This window comes from Passer montanus, unplaced genomic scaffold, assembly GCF_014805655.1.
Source record: "Passer montanus isolate IOZ18808 unplaced genomic scaffold, ASM1480565v1 scaffold89, whole genome shotgun sequence".
Classification (NCBI taxonomy): Eukaryota; Metazoa; Chordata; class Aves; order Passeriformes; family Passeridae; genus Passer; species Passer montanus.
The window spans coordinates 835,529-853,218 of record NW_024374256.1 but is presented as its reverse complement, the minus strand read 5'-3'; the positions used below and the strand labels follow the sequence as shown (position 1 = coordinate 853,218).

Genomic DNA, 17,690 nt, shown 5'->3' with positions numbered 1-17,690 from the left:
GGGAAAGCTGAGGGTCTCTGTGCCCCCAGCTGCACATCCTGGCGCTGGGCAGAGCTTCCCCCTGACAAACCTGTCTGAGAGCAAGGCAAGAGCAGCTCAGCCTGGGGTGAGTCAGAGCCAGGACACACCCGGCAGGACCAGCACACACCTTGTGGGGCTGGGAGCTGCTGGATAATGGGAAATGGGGGAGAAGCCTTTGATGCTTCCCAAAACAGGGTGGAGGAATTCCTAGCAGCAAGAGTGGCTGGTGCTGCAGTGGGCAGGTGTTCTCCAGGCTGGCTGTGACTCAGGCTCTGACTGAAGGCAGCTGCAGGAAGGACACTGAGCTCAGGGGTGTGGGACAGCTGGAGAAGGAGGCACGCTCATGTCTGGGGTCACTGCAAACTCTGGCAGCTAGGAAATTGTCCCCTGAGCTGCCTCCATCTCAGAGCTTAAGCAGACACAAGAAATACAGAAGAGCTTTTCTCCCCAGCCTGCAGCACTGGACTGCAGCATGGATTGGAAAATACAAAAAGGAGAAAAAAAATAACAGTGAAGGACCCTCACTCCCATCAGCTTCCCCACAAAATTCACAACACAAGTTAGGGGTTAGAAAAATTTATTTACTTCTCTGGAAGTAACAGGAACTGCTCATTTACCGGGAAGGATGATGCCATCATACTGTGAGGGGAAAAGAAAAAAAGTAAAATAAGAACCAAGTGAGAAATCAGCATCAGGTAAAAGTACAGTGCTGCTGTGCAGAAAACCTGAATCACCAGAGTTCTTCCAAGCCCACAGGGACGTGGCAGAGCAGTTTCCCTGCAGCCAGCTGGAATGTGCTGTGCTGGAATGTCCAAGGGGCTGTGCTCAGGTAAGAACACAGACCCCTGAAACAAGCAGCCCAAAATCTGGGCCCTGAGGGTATCTGTGCCACATCCAGCACAACCAGGCAGCATGGGGGAAACAGCAATTCAGCAAGGTCAGGCAGCAGTGTGACCTGCACAGGGTGTGACCTGTGTAGGTCCAGGCAGACTCCACTCTTTTTATCAAAAAAAACCCCAAGAAACTACCAGGAGTCTCCACCTCTGATATTCCTACCCAGGTTTCAGCAGCTGCCATTCATTGTCCTTTAAAGTTATTGACTTTATGGACAGATAAAACCAAGATTTTGTTTTATTTGTGGATCTCTCCATCCTCCAAGCGTGTCAGCTGAGGCTGGAGCTGTGTCAGCCCAACAAATGCTAACCCTGCCTCCTGCCTCACAAACGTGCAGCTCCTCCAAAAGCTGAGGCCAGGAGCTGGTGACTCCTCCAGCTCTCCTGCCAAGAGCTGCTCTTTCAGCTCAGCACACCCAAAAAAGCACAAATGTTCCTATTTACAAGCAGCAGCCTCTACTGCTCTGGGACAGCAAAACCCCACGATTTAAGCACTAATTAAGATCTGGTGATGTGCTCCAGCCTTCCCACGAGGCATTCTGCTGGGTACAAAGCAGAGGGGGACTGTACCTTCTGCTGGAACCAGCGCATGGCTTCCTCCTTGCCGATCCTGTGCTTGGCCCCGATGTTGCCAGTCCTGCGCTTCTTGTCAGCAATGCTGAAACCCGGCCTGCCCAGCACCTGCAGCACAAAGCCAGCAGCACTGCCTCATCCTGCCACCTTCTCCCGTCCTGAACTGAACAGGTTTCCAGGAGGGAAGCCTGGAGGTTCCTCATTTCCCCGTCAGCCATGCCTCGTTGCTCCCTCCTTCCCCAAACCCAGCCCTGCTGCTCTGTGTTATCCCAGGAGTTGCTGTCAGAGCAACTTGTGTTGTTTCTGAAGAGGCTTTGTGAGATTTGTCATAAATCAGGGATTTTATGGCAGCTCTGGGAATCTCAGATTAAAAAAACATCAACAAACCCCAAGTTTATCTTTGGCAGCGAGTCCACAGGAGGCAGTGCTCGCTCCAGGCTCCTTCTGGAGCTCTCCCACAAGCCCAGCACACAGGGAATACTCACCACGTAGAAATCCAGGCCGTAGATCCCAATGCTGGGATCGTATTTAATGCCCAGATCGATGTGCTCCTGGATTCCAAAGCCAAAGTTGCCCGTGTCTGAGAAGTTGTTTTTCCTCAACTCGTATTCTCGCACCTGAAACGTTGGTTCTTGATCATTATTTTGTTCCCGACTGGAAGGAAAATTAAAACTCCTGCACACTACCAGATCCCCAACCCGCTCACAAGCTATTCACCCCAAAAATTTCACTTCCAAATCCCAGCAGCAAAGACAAAACCCCAAAAGAAATCAGCTGCTGCACCAATTAGCTCTTAAATAAGGCTGAAACAGCACCCAGGTAAAGTGTGAACATTTCTGACCTGTACCTGGGTCAGGCACACCACCTGGGAGCACACACCCCTTCAGTCAGAAAGGAAAAGTTCTGATCCTTCACCAAGCTGAAAATCCTCACCTTGAGCCCCTTCTCCAGGATCTCCTCCGCCTTGGCCCCGCGGACCGTGCAGTGAACGGCGATCTTCTCGTTCCTCCTGATCCCGAAGGACCTCACCGTGTACCGGGCTGTGGGCAGCAAGTCACCCTGAGGGGGCAGCGGGGACTCCCTCCCAGCTCCACCGGGGATCGGGAGCTCCCAACACCCAAAGGTTCGAGGGAATGACACAGAACCCAGCAGCCCCGCGCCCCGACTGAGGGGTGCCGGCAAAGCGGCAGCCTGAGCTTGCAGACAGAACCAGAACAACGCGAGGCCCTGAGTACTGAGGGCTCCCAGTTCTCCAGCAGCTCGCCCGACCCGAGCTCTCCTGGAGCCTTCTCCTTTCCTGGGAACCGCGCTGCACCCACGGGAAAGGAGGGAAACAGCCGAGGAAACAGCCAGGGGAAAAAAAAAAAAAAAAGGGAAAGGACGGAAAACAGCCAGGAGAAAAACGGGAAATGATGGAAAACAGCCAGGGAAAAAAACGGGAAAACAGCCGAGGAAACAGCCAGGGGAATAAACGGGAAAGGACGGAAAACAGCCAGGGGAAAAGAAAAACGGGAAAGGAGGGAAAACAGCCGAGGAAAAAAACGGGAAAGGAGGGAAACCAGCCGAGGAAACAGCCAGGGGAAAAAAACGGGAAAGGACGGGAAACACCCCGGAAAACAACCAGGGGAAAGGACGGAAAACAGCCGAGGAAGCAGCCAGGGGAAAAAACGGGAAAGGACAGAAAACAGCCAGGAAACAGCCAGGCCGGGCTGCCCCGCACGCTCACCCTTGGAGAACACGGGCGTCTGGCCCGTGAGCTGCTCCAGCACCTTGGCGGCGCGGGTGAGCCGATCCCCGCTCTCGCCGACGCAGATGTTGAGGCAGAGCTTGCGGATGCGCAGCTCCCGCATCGGGTTCTCCTTCTCACCCTGCTCCTGCTGCGGACAGAGCACGCCGGGGGAGCCCCGGCGAGCGCGGATGGCGGCGGATGGAGGCGGCCCGGCCCGCGGCCCCGGCACTCACCGCCATGATGGAGGCGGGGAAGAGGCGGGCGGGGCGCGGCCGCGGGGAATTGTGGGAGCGCGCGCGGCGGCGGCGCCCCCTGGCGGGCGGAGGGCCGGGTTGCCATGGCAACCCCCGTCCATTAATGCTCATTAATGAAAGCGCAGCCAAATATTAATTAGGGTTAATATTAACAGCAATTGCAGTTAACCGAGAGAGGGGGAAACAACCCAAACGTGCGGTGCGCAACGCAGTTGTTCAGCAGCCCTGGTTGGTGCTGGAACCCTTCCTGAGCCCCAGTTTCTGTGCTGGGAATGACCTTCCCTCTGTGGGATATTCCTTTGGGATCAGCTGTCCCACGGCTTCTTTCGGGAACCCCCTCACTGGCAGAGCATGAAGCCAAAAAAAATAGAAAAAGAAGAAATAAGAGTTCTTGACTTAGGATAGACATGACGTAGAGAAAATCCAAACCAAAGTTCATTCTTCCTGCATGGGGGCGATTTTAAACCCTTATTTCTCCCCTTAGGATCATCCCTGCAGGAATGGGGGCGATTTTAAGCCTTTATTTCACCACAGCCAGCTGCTACAGAAGAAAAGGGAGAAGAAGGAACTGTCCCAAATTTGGGATTTCTGGGCGGGACTCGAACCCGCGGCCACGCCCCCTTTAGACCACGCCCACTCCTTGTTTGTCCCGCCCAGTGTCACGCCCCGCCCCTCGTCGGCGGCGGGTCATGTGACTGGCCAAGATGGCGGCGCTCAGGGCGGCGGTGCCGGTGCTGGCGCTGCTCGGGCTGGGCCTGGGCCCCGCGGCCGCCGCCACGCCCCTGGTGATCTGGCACGGCATGGGTGAGCGGGACCCGCCGCTAGAGCCGCGGGGCTGGGCCGGGGGCCGCTCGCTGCCGTGCCCCGCTCGCTACCGTGCCCCGCTCCGCCGTTGCCGGGGGCAGCGGGAGGTGCCGTGCTGTCCCTCCCGGTGCCGCGGCGAGGTCCCTCCCGATGCCCCTGGAGCTGAGGTGAGGCCCGCGGCCGTGGCGCATCTCGGTGTTCCCTCCGGCAGGAGACAGCTGCTGCAATCCGGTGAGCATGGGCTACATCCAGAAACTGGTGGAGAAGAAAATCCCGGGGATCTTCGTCCTGTCGCTCAAGATCGGCAGCAGCCTGATCCAGGTGAGGGGCTGAGCCTGCGGCCGCGGCTCCGCGGGATTCCAGCGGGATTCCTCTGGCAGTCCCCTCCTCTCGCTGAGGTAAACTGCTCTGACAGGCGGAGCCCGCTGAAGTCCAGCTAATGCCGGCAGAAAAGCACCGCGCAAAACAAATCCCCGACCTAAATTGGATTAATATGCAAATCCAGTGATTAGCACACCCAGGCAGAGCAGGCAGGGCGGGGGAGGGAGGGAGCTGAGGCAGGGATTTGTCCCTGGCCACGCTGCTCCTCTGCAAACATTGACTGACCTCAGGGAAATCAGCTCCACAGCTCTGCACCTTCCTGGGCTTTCCCAGGGCTTTTGTAGTGCTGTGGGATTTATTGGAATAATTTCTCAGGGCACTCTGGGGTGCCTTTCTGGGTTCTGGAGCAGTTTGATTTTTAAATTTTATTTTTTTTTAACAAAATCTGAAGAGATTCAAGTTGTGAAGGAGTTTGGGGAAATGTCACTGCCCCTCTTGAGACACTTTTGGCAACCAGAGCAGGAGGGAGAGGGAAGTGAAGGTGAAGGGAGAGGGAAGTGAAGGTAAAAGGGAAGCTCAGAGCTGAAATTTCACTTCTGCCCCGTGAAAGCTCAGGTCCTGTTTCTAAGCCACAAGCCCCAGTGCTGTGTCTGCAGAGCTGCAAACAGCCCCAGCCCAGCTCCAACCACTGCCCCCTGCTCTGCCCCCAGGACATGGAGAACAGCTTCTTCATGAATGCCAACGAGCAGGTGAGCCAGGTGTGCAGGCAGCTGGCCACGGAGCCGCGGCTGCAGCGAGGCTACAACGCCATGGGCTTCTCCCAGGGAGCCCAGTTCCTGTAAGTGAGCCCTGCCCAGCCCCGGGGGCTCCCACCCTCGGGGCTCACCCTCCAGAAGTGCCCAGCACACACAAAATGTTAATTCCTGAGTGCAGCACAGCTCCAAGGGGGCGGGCTGTGTTTCCCTGCTGCTCCAGGCAGGTTAAATCCCCTGCCAGTGTTGCCCCAGTGCCCAAACCCACAGAGAGCAGCTGTCAGGACGAAAGGACACAGCTCTGAAGGGGAAATACTGGTTGGGTGTCAGCAAAAAGATTTTTACACAAAGGGTGGTAAATTCTGGAATGTTCTGCCCAGGGAGGGGGTGCACCACCATCCTGGGGGGGTTTGACAGGGCCTGGCTGTGGCACTGGGGGCCAGGGTGAGCTGAGCTGTGGGGCTGGGGGGGACTCTGATCTTGGAGGTCTCTTCCAACCCAGTGACTGTGAATGAGATTTTGTGATTCTGTGACTCTGTCACTCTGATTCTGTCACTCTGTGACTCTGTGATTTTGTGATTCTGCCACTCTGTCACTCTGTCACTGTGATTCTATGACTCTGTGATTCTGTCACTCTGTGATTTGTCATTCTGATTCTGTCACTCTGTGACTCTGTGATTTTGTGATTCTGTCACTCTGATTTTGTCACTCTGTGATTCTGTGATTTTGTCATTTTGTGATTCTGTCACTCTGTCACTGTGATTCTGTCCCTCTGTGATTCTGCCCCTCTGTGATTCCTCTGTCCCTCTGTCCCTCTGTCCCTGCTGCTGGGGCTGCAGGCCCTGCTCAGCCCCTTGCTGTCCCCCAGGAGGGCTGTGGCCCAGAGGTGCCCTGCTCCTGCCATGCTCAGCCTCATCTCCATCGGGGGACAGCACCAAGGTACTGCCCCTGCCACAGCCCCTGGCACAGCCCCTGGCACCTTCGGGGCCCTGCCCTGCACTCTGAGCACTTGCTCACTAATTAAATTGTCCCCTTGTCCTGCCTGGGTCTGGTGATGAGTTTGGCCCAATTAGTGTTTGCTGATTCATTATCTTAATTGGCAGTGGGGAGGGAGCTGTGGCAGCAGCAGGCTGCTCTGCCTGGGTGGGATTCTCACACGCCGTGGGAGCTCTTGGGATGAGTTATTTTGTGGGAAATCTGTGGAACTGAACCTTCTGGGGGCATTTTACAATCAGCATCCCCAAGGCCAGAGCCCCAGGGAAAGGGGAGTTGTGAGAAGGAATTCAGGAGTGTGGGGTTGAGAGAATGAATGAACTCCAGATGCTCTGCCCTGGGGATCCCACAGCTCCTGGGGCTGCTTGTTTGTGGTGGAGAGGGAGGGGCTGTTTGTTTGTTTGTGGTGGAGAGGGAGGGGCTGTTTGTTTGTTTGTGGTGGAGAGGGAGGGTTTCATGGCAGCACCCAGCACTGCCCGGCCCCTCTCTGTGCCACAGGGCTGCCTGAGGAGCTGGCAGAGCTAAAAGCTGCCTGGGCAGCTCTGCTGCAGTGGCAGGGGTGGCTCTGGAGCAGCAGGAGGGGTGCAGCCCTGCTTGCTGACTGAGCTGTGTCCTGCCAGGGGTGTTTGGCTTCCCACGCTGCCCTGGGGAGAGCTCCCACCTCTGCGACTGGATCCGCAGGACGCTGGACCTGGGAGCCTACAGCAAGGCAGTGCAGGAGCAGTGAGTACAGCCCCGGGGCCCTGGCAGCAGCTCTGCCTCTGCAGCTGAGCCCCCTCTGTCCCTCTGCAGCTTGGTGCAGGCAGAGTACTGGCACGACCCGCTCAAGGAGGAGGAGTACAGGAAAAGCAGCATTTTCCTGGCTGACATCAACCAGGAGAGGGTGAGGACACTGCTGGCAGCAGGACAGCCTGGGGAAGGTTCAGGCTGAGGAGTTTCCCTGTCTCTGGGCTCTCCAGTGGCTTGGATGTGTTCTGCTTCCATCCAGGGCATCAACGAGACCTACAAGAAAAACCTGATGGCTCTGAAGAAGTTTGTGATGGTGAAATTCCTCAACGATACCATGGTGGACCCTCCAATCTCTGAGGTGAGGAAGGCAGGGCAGCTCTTGGGGCCTCCTTGGCTCTGGTTTGTTCCTTTGGTGGCAGGCTGGGCACTGACCCAGGCCTGGCACTGCCCTGGCAGCTGCTTGGCTCCTGGCAGCTCTTCAGCAGCTCTTCCTGCACTTTTTTATCCATTTTTTTGCAGTGGTTTGGGTTTTACAAAAGTGGCCAAGCCAAGGAGACCATCCCACTGCAGGAGACCTCGCTGTACAAAGAGGTGAGTTCTGGGGGCTGGGGGCTTCTGCTGTGCCCCCTTTCCTGTCCTGGGGCCTCTCTTGTCACTCCTGGGGCATTGCTCCCCCTGCCAGGAGCTGCTGTTTGGGGGGACATTTCCCTCAGCCATCCCTGGCATGGTGGAACCCTGGGAGTGACCCTGGAGGTTCCTGCCTGGCTCAGGATCCCCCTCAGATTTCAGGAGCTCTGATCCAAGCTTTGCTCCAGGCCTCCCCTGGAATCCCTCTCCCCCTCCTTGAGGAAGAGAGCAGAGCTGGAATCTCCCCCTTCTCCCCACAGGATCGCCTGGGGCTGCAGGAGATGGACAAAGCAGGGAAGCTGGTGTTCCTGGGGGTGCAGGGGGACCACCTGCACTTCTCCGAGGAGTGGTTTGACAGCTCCATCCTCCCCTTCCTCCACTGAAGCTCCCTGGGCAGGGTTTTCCACTGGAACTAACTCCAGGCACTGTGCACAGCCCTCGGTGCAGCCAGGGCTTTGGGGAGGGGCTCAGCCCAGGGGGGCTCAGCCCAGGGGGGTTTTCCAGGCTGGAATTGCACTCCCAGCTGGGCTGAGCCCTGCCCTGGCTCTGCCCCAGGGCCTGGGGGATCCCCCCAGCTCCCAGAGCTCCTGCAGGGCGCTGTTCTGGCAGTGTTAACCCAAGGCCCTCGGCAGGGATCAGCACTCATGGCTGCCTGCAGGGCACTCATGTTACAGCCCACGCTTCAGGAGGGAGGAAAGGCAAATTTAGGGGTTTCTGGGGAAAAAAAAATTTAAAAAAGAGGGTTTGGAATTCAGCAGTATTAACAGCTTGAACAGTTTTCAACTAATGGCTTAGTTTATGTTCTTTTGTACAACTGAAATCAATAAAGAATTTGCCATCTAACCAACTAAATAAAAGCTTGGACTACTGCTGACTGTGTTTGGAGGAAAGTCTGGGAAGTATTCCAAGGAATCAGGGCAGGGCCAGGCAGAGAGGGGGAGCTGGTCCTGCCTGGCTCCTGTGTGCCCCCAAAAACAGACAAGAGCCACAGTAATGAGCAAGTTGGCATTAACTTTATTCTATCTTCTGTATAATTTTAAGTACATAAGAAAGGTTTTTTTCACAAGCCTCAGGAGAAGACAAGTACAAGTCACAGGACAGTTTCAAAATAAAAAAAAAAAATTTGCATAATTTTCCTTTTTTTTGTTTTGTTTTTGTAAGTTTTGTACTAGAGAAAAAGAACATTGACACTTTACAGAAGAAATGCATTTGAGATATGCTTATGCCACCCGAGGCGTTGGAAAAATGAAGGTCAAAGCACGTGCAGCTCCCTTTGTGGGGCAGTACAGTACTGTGTGATCCATCCCTCTGCTCCAGGGCCCTGGAGCAGAGGCTGCAAGCTTCCACCAAAATAAAGAGCCAAGCAACAGGGGGGATAAAAGGGGGAGGATTCAGAGGGGGCTGATTGCAGGTGAGGAAGAGAGTGATGAACCCACTGGATCCAACTCTGGTATGTACAGCTCTGCACTGCTGCCCTGGAATGGAGGAGCTCCTTCCTCTGGGGAAGGGCACAGCTCAGAAAAGCCACCCTGGCAGACTGAACCCGAGCTCAGCTGCTCCAGGAAGGAAGCCCTGGGGCAAAGGTTGCCTTGTGGAGGTGGAGGGCTCGTGGGATGAGAGGTGCTCAGCTCCAAGCTGCCAGCCAGGCTGCCGTGGTGACAGCACTGCAGCCCTCCTGTGGCACTGGGGCATGGAAGCCTCCTGTCATGGCACAATCTGGAATGCACCGAGCTAGTGGGAATGATGCAAGAGAAATCAGGGTGGGAGTGGCCCAGCTCTCAGCCTTTGGTCCCACAAAACCGTTCCCATGTGCTGTGCTGGCTGCAGGGAGCTGCAGGGAGCAGCCTGCAGGAGCTGCCAGGACAGCTGGGGGCTGTGGCCTCCAAGAGACACTCCTTAAAAAGGGGACAACATTCCTCTCACATCAACAGTTTTGCTTAAAGGCAATACAAAAACAACACTCTGAAAGCCAACTGCCAGGACTGGCTGTGAAGTTCACCTGTGGTGCAGTTAGATGGGACAAGGGGAGAGAAGAAAGAAACCTTCCTGCTGAGAGAGGTGACAAGCACTGCCCCGCCACCACCCAAGCCCCAGCAGAGGAAGCTCAGAGATGGCAGGCAGCTGTGTCTCTCGGGTAGAGGAGAAGCAGTTTGAGAGCAGAAAGGTACAAGGAATCTAAGAGAATCATCTGAAAGCAGATTTGTCCCACAGCAGGGCCAGGGGAGGGCGTGAGCCTTGCAGCTTTTGGGCTTAGCCAGCAATTTCTGTCACAGTGGTAACCAACTTCTGACCGTTCCACACTGTCTTGAACTGTTCTGGGACAGGGAATTCAGTCTGCAGGGTGAAAACAGAAAGCTGTTGTCAAAAATCAGTTCATGGCTGACATTAGCAACCACTCCCACTGCTTCAGGCATTTCTTTTCTCTTGCCCCCCAGAGATCTCACAGCTCTCACAAACCAGCACTAATCTTATTTACAGATGATTTTTTTTTGCTATTTTTATAAATCAGATCATCACTCACAACCTCCAAACTCCACCAACTTTCCCCCACTGTAACCAACACTCCCTGCAGGGCTTCAGCAAGGCAGAGCTCCTGCAGCCCCCAGCCCCAGCAGGGCTGCAGGGCATTCCCAGGCTGCACTTACAAAGTCTCCCCCCTCGGTGGGGATGAGCACGTTCATCTCTGAGGACTTGGCACTGACGATCTCGCAGTCCAGGGAGCTCTTGCTCAGGTACACGTGGCACCCATCTGTCTTGTTGATGGAAATTGTTGGCACTTTACCCATGACCTGGCAGGGCCAGAGCAGAATTAGCTTAAACTGGACAGCCACAGCATTTTTTGGTGTGTTTTTTTTCAAGGCAAGAGGTTTGAGTCCAAGCCCTCCCCTTGATTCAGATATTTCCACCTTTAGCAAAAATCCAAAGTTTTTGTTTTAAATTTTCCCCAGTTTCATGCTCTGACCTCTTCAGAACAAAACTTGAGCCAGCACTGGGCAAACTGACCATCCCAAATCAGATAGCCACACTGAACTGGAATAAAACCTGCTGCTGGCCTCCTGCTTTGGCAGCCAAATGTGCTTTCCACCAAACCCTGAAACAGCTCAAAGACACAAATGTCAGCCCTTTCCCAAGGGACAGGTGGTGTTTCATGGGTATTCTCCACAGCTGCACGCTCCTGGGCTGGAAATGCAACTGCTCCAGAGCCAGAGAGAGAACAGGCCCCTCACCTGAACTTTAACATCCCTGCTGTTGATGATCTCCACAATGCCCACCACGTCATCAAACACCAGGCCCAGCTTCTTGCAGTTGTCTGCAAAGAAAAGCAGATGAGGGCACAGAGATTTGGGAGGCTCCAGCTCCTGCTCACACAGCAGCAGGCAGGAGCAGCTCCCAGGGCTCTCCCCACTCACCGAGGGTGATGGAGTTGATCTTGCCCTTGATTTGGAGTGTGCTGTTTGTGCACTTGAACACGTATGCTACCTGCTTCAACTCTGTGTCACTGATGACCAGGTTAGTGGCATTCTCCTGGTTTTCCTGGAAAGGCAGGGGAAACACCCTTCATTTTCTGAATGCAGAGCAATGAACCCATTAAAACCCCTTTAAAAACAAACAGGTGCCTTCGGGCTGCTGCCTCTTAGGAGAAAGTTGTCCAGAAGAGCTCCCTTTGCTTCTCCACAGCTCCCATCCCTCCAACCCACCCCTGCCAGCACCAGGCACTCACCACTCTCCACTTTTTGCCTTCTAATTCTAGCAATGGAGGTGCCTTTGGGGAGGGATTAGCATTACAGGCAGGTTTGGGAGCAGTGAAAGGTTTGGGGCCAGTTCTCACGGGGCCCCCTTGGTTCTTCAGGGCTGGATTCTTGTGGGTTTTCATGTCATCTGAGACGTGCCTCAAGCCTGCAAGAGAAGGCAAACCTGAGAGCCAGCTCCCCAAGCACCAGTTACACCAGTCAAGATAACACTTGTCAAAGCACAAATAAACTCCTGACACTGGGGCTAAGCTGAGCCCAAGCGTGAGTGGCAGGAAGGGAAGGAGGAAGCAGGAAATGCTGGTGCAATATTGACAAGAGCACAGTGTGAACCACAGACCCAGAGTGTGCCAGCTCTTCCACTCTGCAGCTGGGAGAAGCCCCGAGCCCAGCACCCCATGAACTGCTGTGCTCACCAGGTAACACAAAAAAGGGAAAAATTCTGTGCAAACAACAGCTGCCAAAGTGCACTTTTTGTACCAGAAAGATGCAGGCAACCAAAGGGCTCAGCCTGAGGGATTTACAGCTGGCAGTTCATGCCTTGCTCCGCCTGCCAGACGAGGGTGACAATCTCCCCCAGGAGCGCTCCCTTTGTCCCTGGGAAAGTGCCAGTCCCAGACTGGGTTTTTATGTCCTTTTTTAAGCAGGTGCACTGAGGGGCAGCAGGAGAGCAGGAGCAGCAGCAGGGCAGTCCCTGCCTCCCCGAGGCCTGACCTACCCGAGGTGATCCCCTCTCCCCGGTTGATCTGCGCGAAGAGCGCCGAGCGCGAGGCCGAGTCGTCCGTGCTGGAGCTCAGGGGGGCAGGAGGAGGGGGAGGCCCTGGGGGTGGGGGTGCAAGCCCAGCCGGGGGGGCAGGGGCTGCTTTAGCCCCTGCTGTGGCCACAGGACCCTGGAAGAGCAGAGCAGAGAAGAGGGAGGCAGTGGCACGGCTGCTCCGCAGTGCTCCCTGCCGAGCCAGCAGTCCCTGCTGTGCACTCACTGTTTTGCTCCAGGTCAGCCCCGTGGTGTGGTACTCCTTGATGTAGGCCTGCAGCTCTGTCCAGATGCTCAGGTAAGCTTTCACCCAGTCCACTTGTTTTTTATCTCTGAGAACACAAAGAGGAGGAATAGCATTTGCCTTTCCTGGGTTCTTTTGTTGCAGCACAGTTTGTTAAATTTTTGCTCTCCTCCACGAACCCTTGGAGAAAAGGGTGCTGGGCAGCTTTGGCACCTACAGCCTGTCCCACAGCCAGAGTCCCAGCAAGTTCAAAAGTCACACCAAGCCAGATTTGAGGATTCTAGTTATTTCTCGAGTATTTGGATGGTAAAAATGTGTTCCTGTGTGCTGTTCCCTTGGAATGCTGAGTGGAAGTGCCAGAGGTGCTCTGGGGTCAGAGCACAGCAAAGAGCCAATTCCATGATTCCAGAGGCTGAGGGAAGGGCTGTGGGCAGACGCTGGAGCAGCCCCAGCTGGCCAAGCTCAGCACCACCCCCAAGAGAAAAGCTCAACTTACACATCCTTGTACTCCTTGAGGATCCTGTTGGTGTAAAACATGGCAGCATCAGTCATCTCCTTCACGTAAGGACCAGGCTTTGGAGCCTAGAGCACAGAGAACATGTTGGCACTGAGCAGCCCACCAGAGCCCGAGGAAAAGCCCTGCCTATGGCTGATGTTTTGTGTGAGGAGACAAAAACCTTGACTTTATGTTTCAGAAGGCTGATTTATTATATTATGGTATATATTATATTCAAATGATATACTAAAACTATATTAAAAAGAATAGAGAGAGAAGGATTCAAGAGAAGGCTAGAAAGAACAAGAATGGAATGGGATAACAAAGGCTCCTGACTCTCAGAGTCCAAGCCACCTGATTGTGATTGGCCATTAATCAGAAACAATTAACATGCACCAATCACAGCTGCACCTGTTGCATCCCACAGCAGCAGACAGTTATTGTTCACATTTCTTTCCTGAAGCTTCTCAGGAGAAAAAAATCCCAGCACAGGATTTTTCATAAAATATCCTAACTACACCCTGCCCATGGAGTCCTTACCATGGCCACCCAGCCCAGGGCAGGGATGCTCTCACTGACTGCTGACAAGTGGTTGAACAGTTTGCTGCCACGGTTCTTCTCCCTGAAGTTCTGCACGGCCTGGATCTGCTCCGAGATGGGCTTGAGGAGCTCTGAGAAGGCGTTCTGCACAACGACACACAGCGACAATTAGGGGGATTAATTAGCAGGGCTCAGCAATGGCTGCACAGCTGAGGTGATGCTGATTCCAGCCGGCACCAGTGGCTGCTGCAGCTCTGTCCAGGCCTGGCCTCTCCTGGTCCCACAGCCCAGCTCCTCCAGCTGAAGTCACTGCTCCCGTCGGATCGGCGCCGTGGGAGAACGCCAAGAACTGTGACTCATGTTCCATCCAGGAGACACTGACAGAGCTTGTTAGTAACGAGGACAGAAATAGCATTTGCCTTTCCTGGGTTCTTTTGTTGCAACACAGTTTGTTAAATTTTTGCTCTCCTCCACGAACCCTTGGAGAAAAGGGTGCTGGGCAGCTTTGGCACCTACAGCCTGTCCCACAGCCAGAGTCCCAGCAAGTTCAAAAGTCACCCCCACCAAGCCAGATTTGAGGATTCTAGTTATTTCTCGAGTATTTGGATGGTAAAAATGTGTTCCTGTGTGCTGTTCCCTTGGAATGCTGAGTGGAAGTGCCAGAGGTGCTCTGGGGTCAGAGCACAGCAAAGAGCCAATTCCATGATTCCAGAGATGTCTCTGAGACAACTTTTCCTTCCTTCAGCATCAGAGACTCTCCTGCTGGTGGCAGCAGAGAGGGACAAATTTGGGCAAAACTTGCTTTCCAAAGCCTCAGCTTCTGCTTTTGCTGCTCCTTCCTCTGTTTAGATGAAAACTGAGAGGTCCCAAGCACCGCTGGCCAGGCCACACTTTCAGGAGCTCCAGCCCAGCAGCACATTCCAGTCACAGGATGGGGAAATTCTTCAGCACAAGCACTGAGAGCTCACACATTTTGCATTTTAAACTGGCTGCTCCAGAATTAGGCTCCTGCCAGACAACCTGCACAAAGAGCTACCCTAGATTAAGGCTGTTCTTTGTTCATAATCCTTTGTTTAAATAAGGAGTCCGTGGGATTTGTGAGCAGGTTCTCAGGCTAGAGGTTGCACAGAGCTGCACCCCAGCAGGCCTGGTGGAACATAACAGCCCTCCAATGCTGATTTTGGGGAAAAAGATGCAGATCTGTTTGGCAGTGAATAGGAAAGGAGCACAGAAATGCAGCTCCCACAATGAAACAGTAGAAGCCACCACTGAGATAATAACTGCAAAGAAAAGCAAGGTGGGATCCTGTTGCTCAGGAAAAAACAGTTCTCAGCAGGGAAAAGCCAATGCATTCAGGATCAGATTCTCAGCCACACATCCTGCTGAGAAGCAGCAGCCCAGGGTAAAGTGTTAAATTACCTGCTAAGGACAAATCAATCCTAAAAGCCCAGCCAGTATTCAGAGGCCATTCAGCAGAGACAAGTGTCTGCCCTGCTCCTGGAGGAGTTTGATGCCTGAAAGTCTCTGAGCATCACATAATGAAAAGCAGGAGCTACAGAAATGCCAGGGTGGCTCCTGGCTCAGACAAGATCCTGTCTGCAGGCTCTCAGGGAGCAGTGATTGAGCAGAGCTGGTGCCAGGTGAAACTGGAGACAGAGGCTGGGAGCTGCCAGCCCCAGGCTGCTCTGACAGCCCCACAGCACTGCTGCTGCCACAGCTGGGAAATGCCAAGTCTGCAGCTCCCAGAACCAACAGCCAGGGTTCTGCCCAGCACTGGGGAGCACCCAGAGCAGTTCATGCCTTCAGAGTGTGGGAAATCCCTGGTCAGAAACCTCTGCCCTCGGGGTCAGGGGTGGCTGGGAGTGTTGGGGGAACCCGGGCTGGCACAGCTGGGCCAAAAGAGGAACTGGGGGAGGACTGGGGACACTCACCTCTGCTGGCTGCTGGTGCTGAGATGCCACCACCAGAAGAGCCCTCTCGCTCATCAAGCCTGCATGGACCATCTCAGCCTAAGGACAGACACAAACAGGAGGGGATTCCCTTGTGGCTCATGAACAAATCACCCCAGCTGAGAGCAACCAGCCACGCCGACCCCACAGCACATTCCTGCAGGAGCCCATCCCCAGAGGAACCTCAGCAGAGCACCACAGCTCAGGGTGGGCAGCTCTCAGGCCTCCCAAAGGCCTGCCCCAAGGTCTGGACACAGCCAGGCTCCCAAGGATTTCCAGGAGAAGGTTTGATTCACCCTGAGGGAATCTGGAGGTTATCTGGGCATCTGCTTTGAATCCTCAGGGACTCTAAAGGTCCTGGGACACAGTGCTAGAGGAATGCAGACTCTGACAGCAAATTTGGCCCTTCCAGCCCCAAGGAGAGGCAGCAGCCCCGGAGCAGAGGGGGAACAGGAGTCCTTACGTGCTTCTGCACATCCCCTCCAACTTCTCTGCTGATCTTGGTGTACTCGGCCACCGGCCCGGCCAGAAGGGCATCGAAAGCCTGCACGTACTGAGCCACTCCTGTGGGAAAAGCAGAGCACAGGGATCACCAGGAGCACCCCCCAGGCTGCCACGGCCCTGGCTGCACCTCCCACCCACAGCCCAGGGCTGAGGAAGTGCTGCAGCCACAGAGGTTTTGTCTCCACAGGCAGCCCCCTCCAGCCTGGCTCCCCCAGAGCCAGCCCTGTGCCAGCTCTGCACAGCTCTGGCACTGCCCCGATGCAGCCACAGAGGTTTTGTCTCCACAGGCAGCCCCCTCCAGCCTGGCTCCCCCGAGCCAGCCCCGTGCCAGCTCTGCACGGCTCTGGCACTGCCCTGGGAGGTGCTCTGGGCCTCTCACCTTTGGCAGAGGCATCTCCACACATGCCAGGGCCTTGGCACACGTTCTCCAGGCGCTCCACAGCCTTCTCCAGCCGCTCCACCAGCCTCTCCATGTCTGCTGCTGTCCACAACCTGCACGGACAGGAGACAATTACCTCCATGCCCAGGTGCCACAGAGGGTTTTGGGCTGTCTGGTACAAGCTCTACCAGTCCCAGGAGAACCATTCCTGGCCAGCTCTGCACCCTGAGGATGGCCAGCAGTGTACCCTGACATTAGCAAAGGCAGCAGGGTTACACAACAGCCTCTTGCTGTTGCCACACTCGCTCCTTAATGGTTTCTATTCCATTTGAAGGACTCCTGACATGTGTAAGGACATAAAACTTCCACTTTCTAACCTCGAAGCGACACAAAGGTCTGCCCAGGTTCTCACTGCAGTCAGCTCCTGGCCAAAGTCCCAGCTGTGACCACACAGCTCAACTGCTTTGCTGGGAGCTCACGGTGAAAACTACCAGGTTTGAACCTCCAAATGCACCTGCAAGGACCTCCTGGAGCCCTGAACTGCTCCCAGGAGCATCTGTGGGCTCAGGATCACCCCAGCACAGAGGCTGAGCCACGCTGGCACAGCCAAGGGGAGCAGCTGCACAGGCTGAGGCAGCAGAGCTGTTCTGCAACAACAGCCCCTGCTCTTCCTCTGCAGCTCTGCAGAGCCTCCTCTGCAGCCACCACACAGGAAAGAGGCCCAGGCACGCAAACCATTTGCTGCATGTCATCTGGAAAAAGTCTTAAAAGTCACATAAACTTTCCATTAATTACTGCTTTGCACCAAGCAACGAGACAGGTCATGCTCTCGGCACAGTAATGCCCAGGGAATGCAGGGAGGGAGCAGCAAAGTCACCACGGGCATTTTTATCTTATCAGCACCCATCAGAAGATTTTACAGCATGAATCACCACGGTGGCCTGGACACAGCTTCCTTGTGAAGGGGTTGCTGCAGCCTGCAGGAGCTCAAACCCCTGCCTGGAGGAGGGGATCCTTCCCAAAACTCCCTGGAGAGGAAGGCAAGGGTTCCCTCAGCTGAGCTGCCACGGGTGCCCTCGGAGAGGAAACCCCAAGTTCCCACTCGAGGTTTGGAGTTTTGCTTTTGTTCACAGGCCCTCCCAGCCCTGCTGCTTCCAAGTGCACGTTTCACCTCATTTCCAGAGGATGTGGGGCAGCTCCAGCGTTAGTCACGAGCCCAGCACTGATGTCACAAGACAAACAAGGCCTTTTCCCAGCCCTTTTCTGCCTTTGCAGCACGAGGGGCCAGGAGGAAGAGCAGCGCCTTCCTCCTCTGTCCCCGCTGAGCCGGGGCCACCGCACACAAACCCGACTGGATGGCTTCCAGATAAACTCTAAAA

General features: G+C 55.0%; 3 protein-coding genes across 3 annotated transcripts; 1 reads left to right on the top strand and 2 right to left on the bottom strand.

Annotated features, from left to right (window-relative positions):
• Positions 1–581: 581 nt before the first annotated feature.
• On the bottom strand, positions 582–3,520 carry RPL11 (ribosomal protein L11). The gene is made up of 6 exons (XM_039733623.1): positions 3,450–3,520; positions 3,214–3,364; positions 2,421–2,527; positions 1,973–2,104; positions 1,485–1,595; positions 582–660 (listed from the first exon to the last, which is right to left on the bottom strand). The coding sequence occupies exons 1-6, from the start codon at positions 3,453–3,455 to the stop codon at positions 631–633; spliced, it is 537 nt and encodes a 178-aa protein (XP_039589557.1). The 5' UTR covers positions 3,456–3,520; the 3' UTR covers positions 582–630.
• Positions 3,521–4,119: 599 nt separating this feature from the next.
• PPT1 (palmitoyl-protein thioesterase 1) lies at positions 4,120–8,548 on the top strand. The gene is made up of 9 exons (XM_039733622.1): positions 4,120–4,274; positions 4,486–4,595; positions 5,306–5,433; positions 6,216–6,286; positions 6,961–7,063; positions 7,133–7,223; positions 7,329–7,427; positions 7,589–7,660; positions 7,957–8,548. The coding sequence occupies exons 1-9, from the start codon at positions 4,175–4,177 to the stop codon at positions 8,077–8,079; spliced, it is 897 nt and encodes a 298-aa protein (XP_039589556.1). The 5' UTR covers positions 4,120–4,174; the 3' UTR covers positions 8,080–8,548.
• Positions 8,549–8,687: 139 nt separating this feature from the next.
• CAP1 (cyclase associated actin cytoskeleton regulatory protein 1) lies at positions 8,688–16,463 on the bottom strand. The gene is made up of 12 exons (XM_039733620.1): positions 16,312–16,463; positions 15,892–15,992; positions 15,411–15,488; positions 13,480–13,623; positions 12,940–13,025; positions 12,426–12,531; positions 12,164–12,335; positions 11,418–11,593; positions 11,107–11,230; positions 10,924–11,006; positions 10,342–10,485; positions 8,688–10,030 (listed from the first exon to the last, which is right to left on the bottom strand). Exons 1-12 carry the CDS (start codon positions 16,451–16,453, stop codon positions 9,947–9,949), a joined length of 1,440 nt encoding a protein of 479 aa, XP_039589554.1. The 5' UTR covers positions 16,454–16,463; the 3' UTR covers positions 8,688–9,946.
• Positions 16,464–17,690: the final 1,227 nt, after the last annotated feature.

Bases quoted from the DNA above. Each gene is read 5' to 3' on its own strand.
- CAP1 (XM_039733620.1), bottom strand. From the start codon at position 16,453: ATGGAGGTAATTGTCTCCTGTCCGTGCAGGTTGTGGACAGCAGCAGAC. The intron at 12,532-12,939 runs GTAAGTTGAGCT...TTGTGTTCTCAG, and splicing joins CTCAAGGAGTACAAGGATGT to AGATAAAAAACAAGTGGACT. The intron at 11,231-11,417 runs GTGAGTGCCTGG...CTGCCTTTCCAG, and splicing joins AAGGCAAAAAGTGGAGAGTG to GAAAACCAGGAGAATGCCAC.
- RPL11 (XM_039733623.1), bottom strand. The intron at 2,105-2,420 runs GTGAGGATTTTC...CCAACGTTTCAG, and splicing joins TCCTGGAGAAGGGGCTCAAG to GTGCGAGAATACGAGTTGAG. The intron at 661-1,484 runs GTACAGTCCCCC...TTCCCCTCACAG, and splicing joins TGCGCTGGTTCCAGCAGAAG to TATGATGGCATCATCCTTCC.
- PPT1 (XM_039733622.1), top strand. From the start codon at position 4,175: ATGGCGGCGCTCAGGGCGGCGGTGCCGGTGCTGGCGCTGCTCGGGCTG. The intron at 6,287-6,960 runs GTACTGCCCCTG...GTGTCCTGCCAG, and splicing joins CATCGGGGGACAGCACCAAG to GGGTGTTTGGCTTCCCACGC. The intron at 7,064-7,132 runs GTGAGTACAGCC...GTCCCTCTGCAG, and splicing joins AGCAAGGCAGTGCAGGAGCA to CTTGGTGCAGGCAGAGTACT.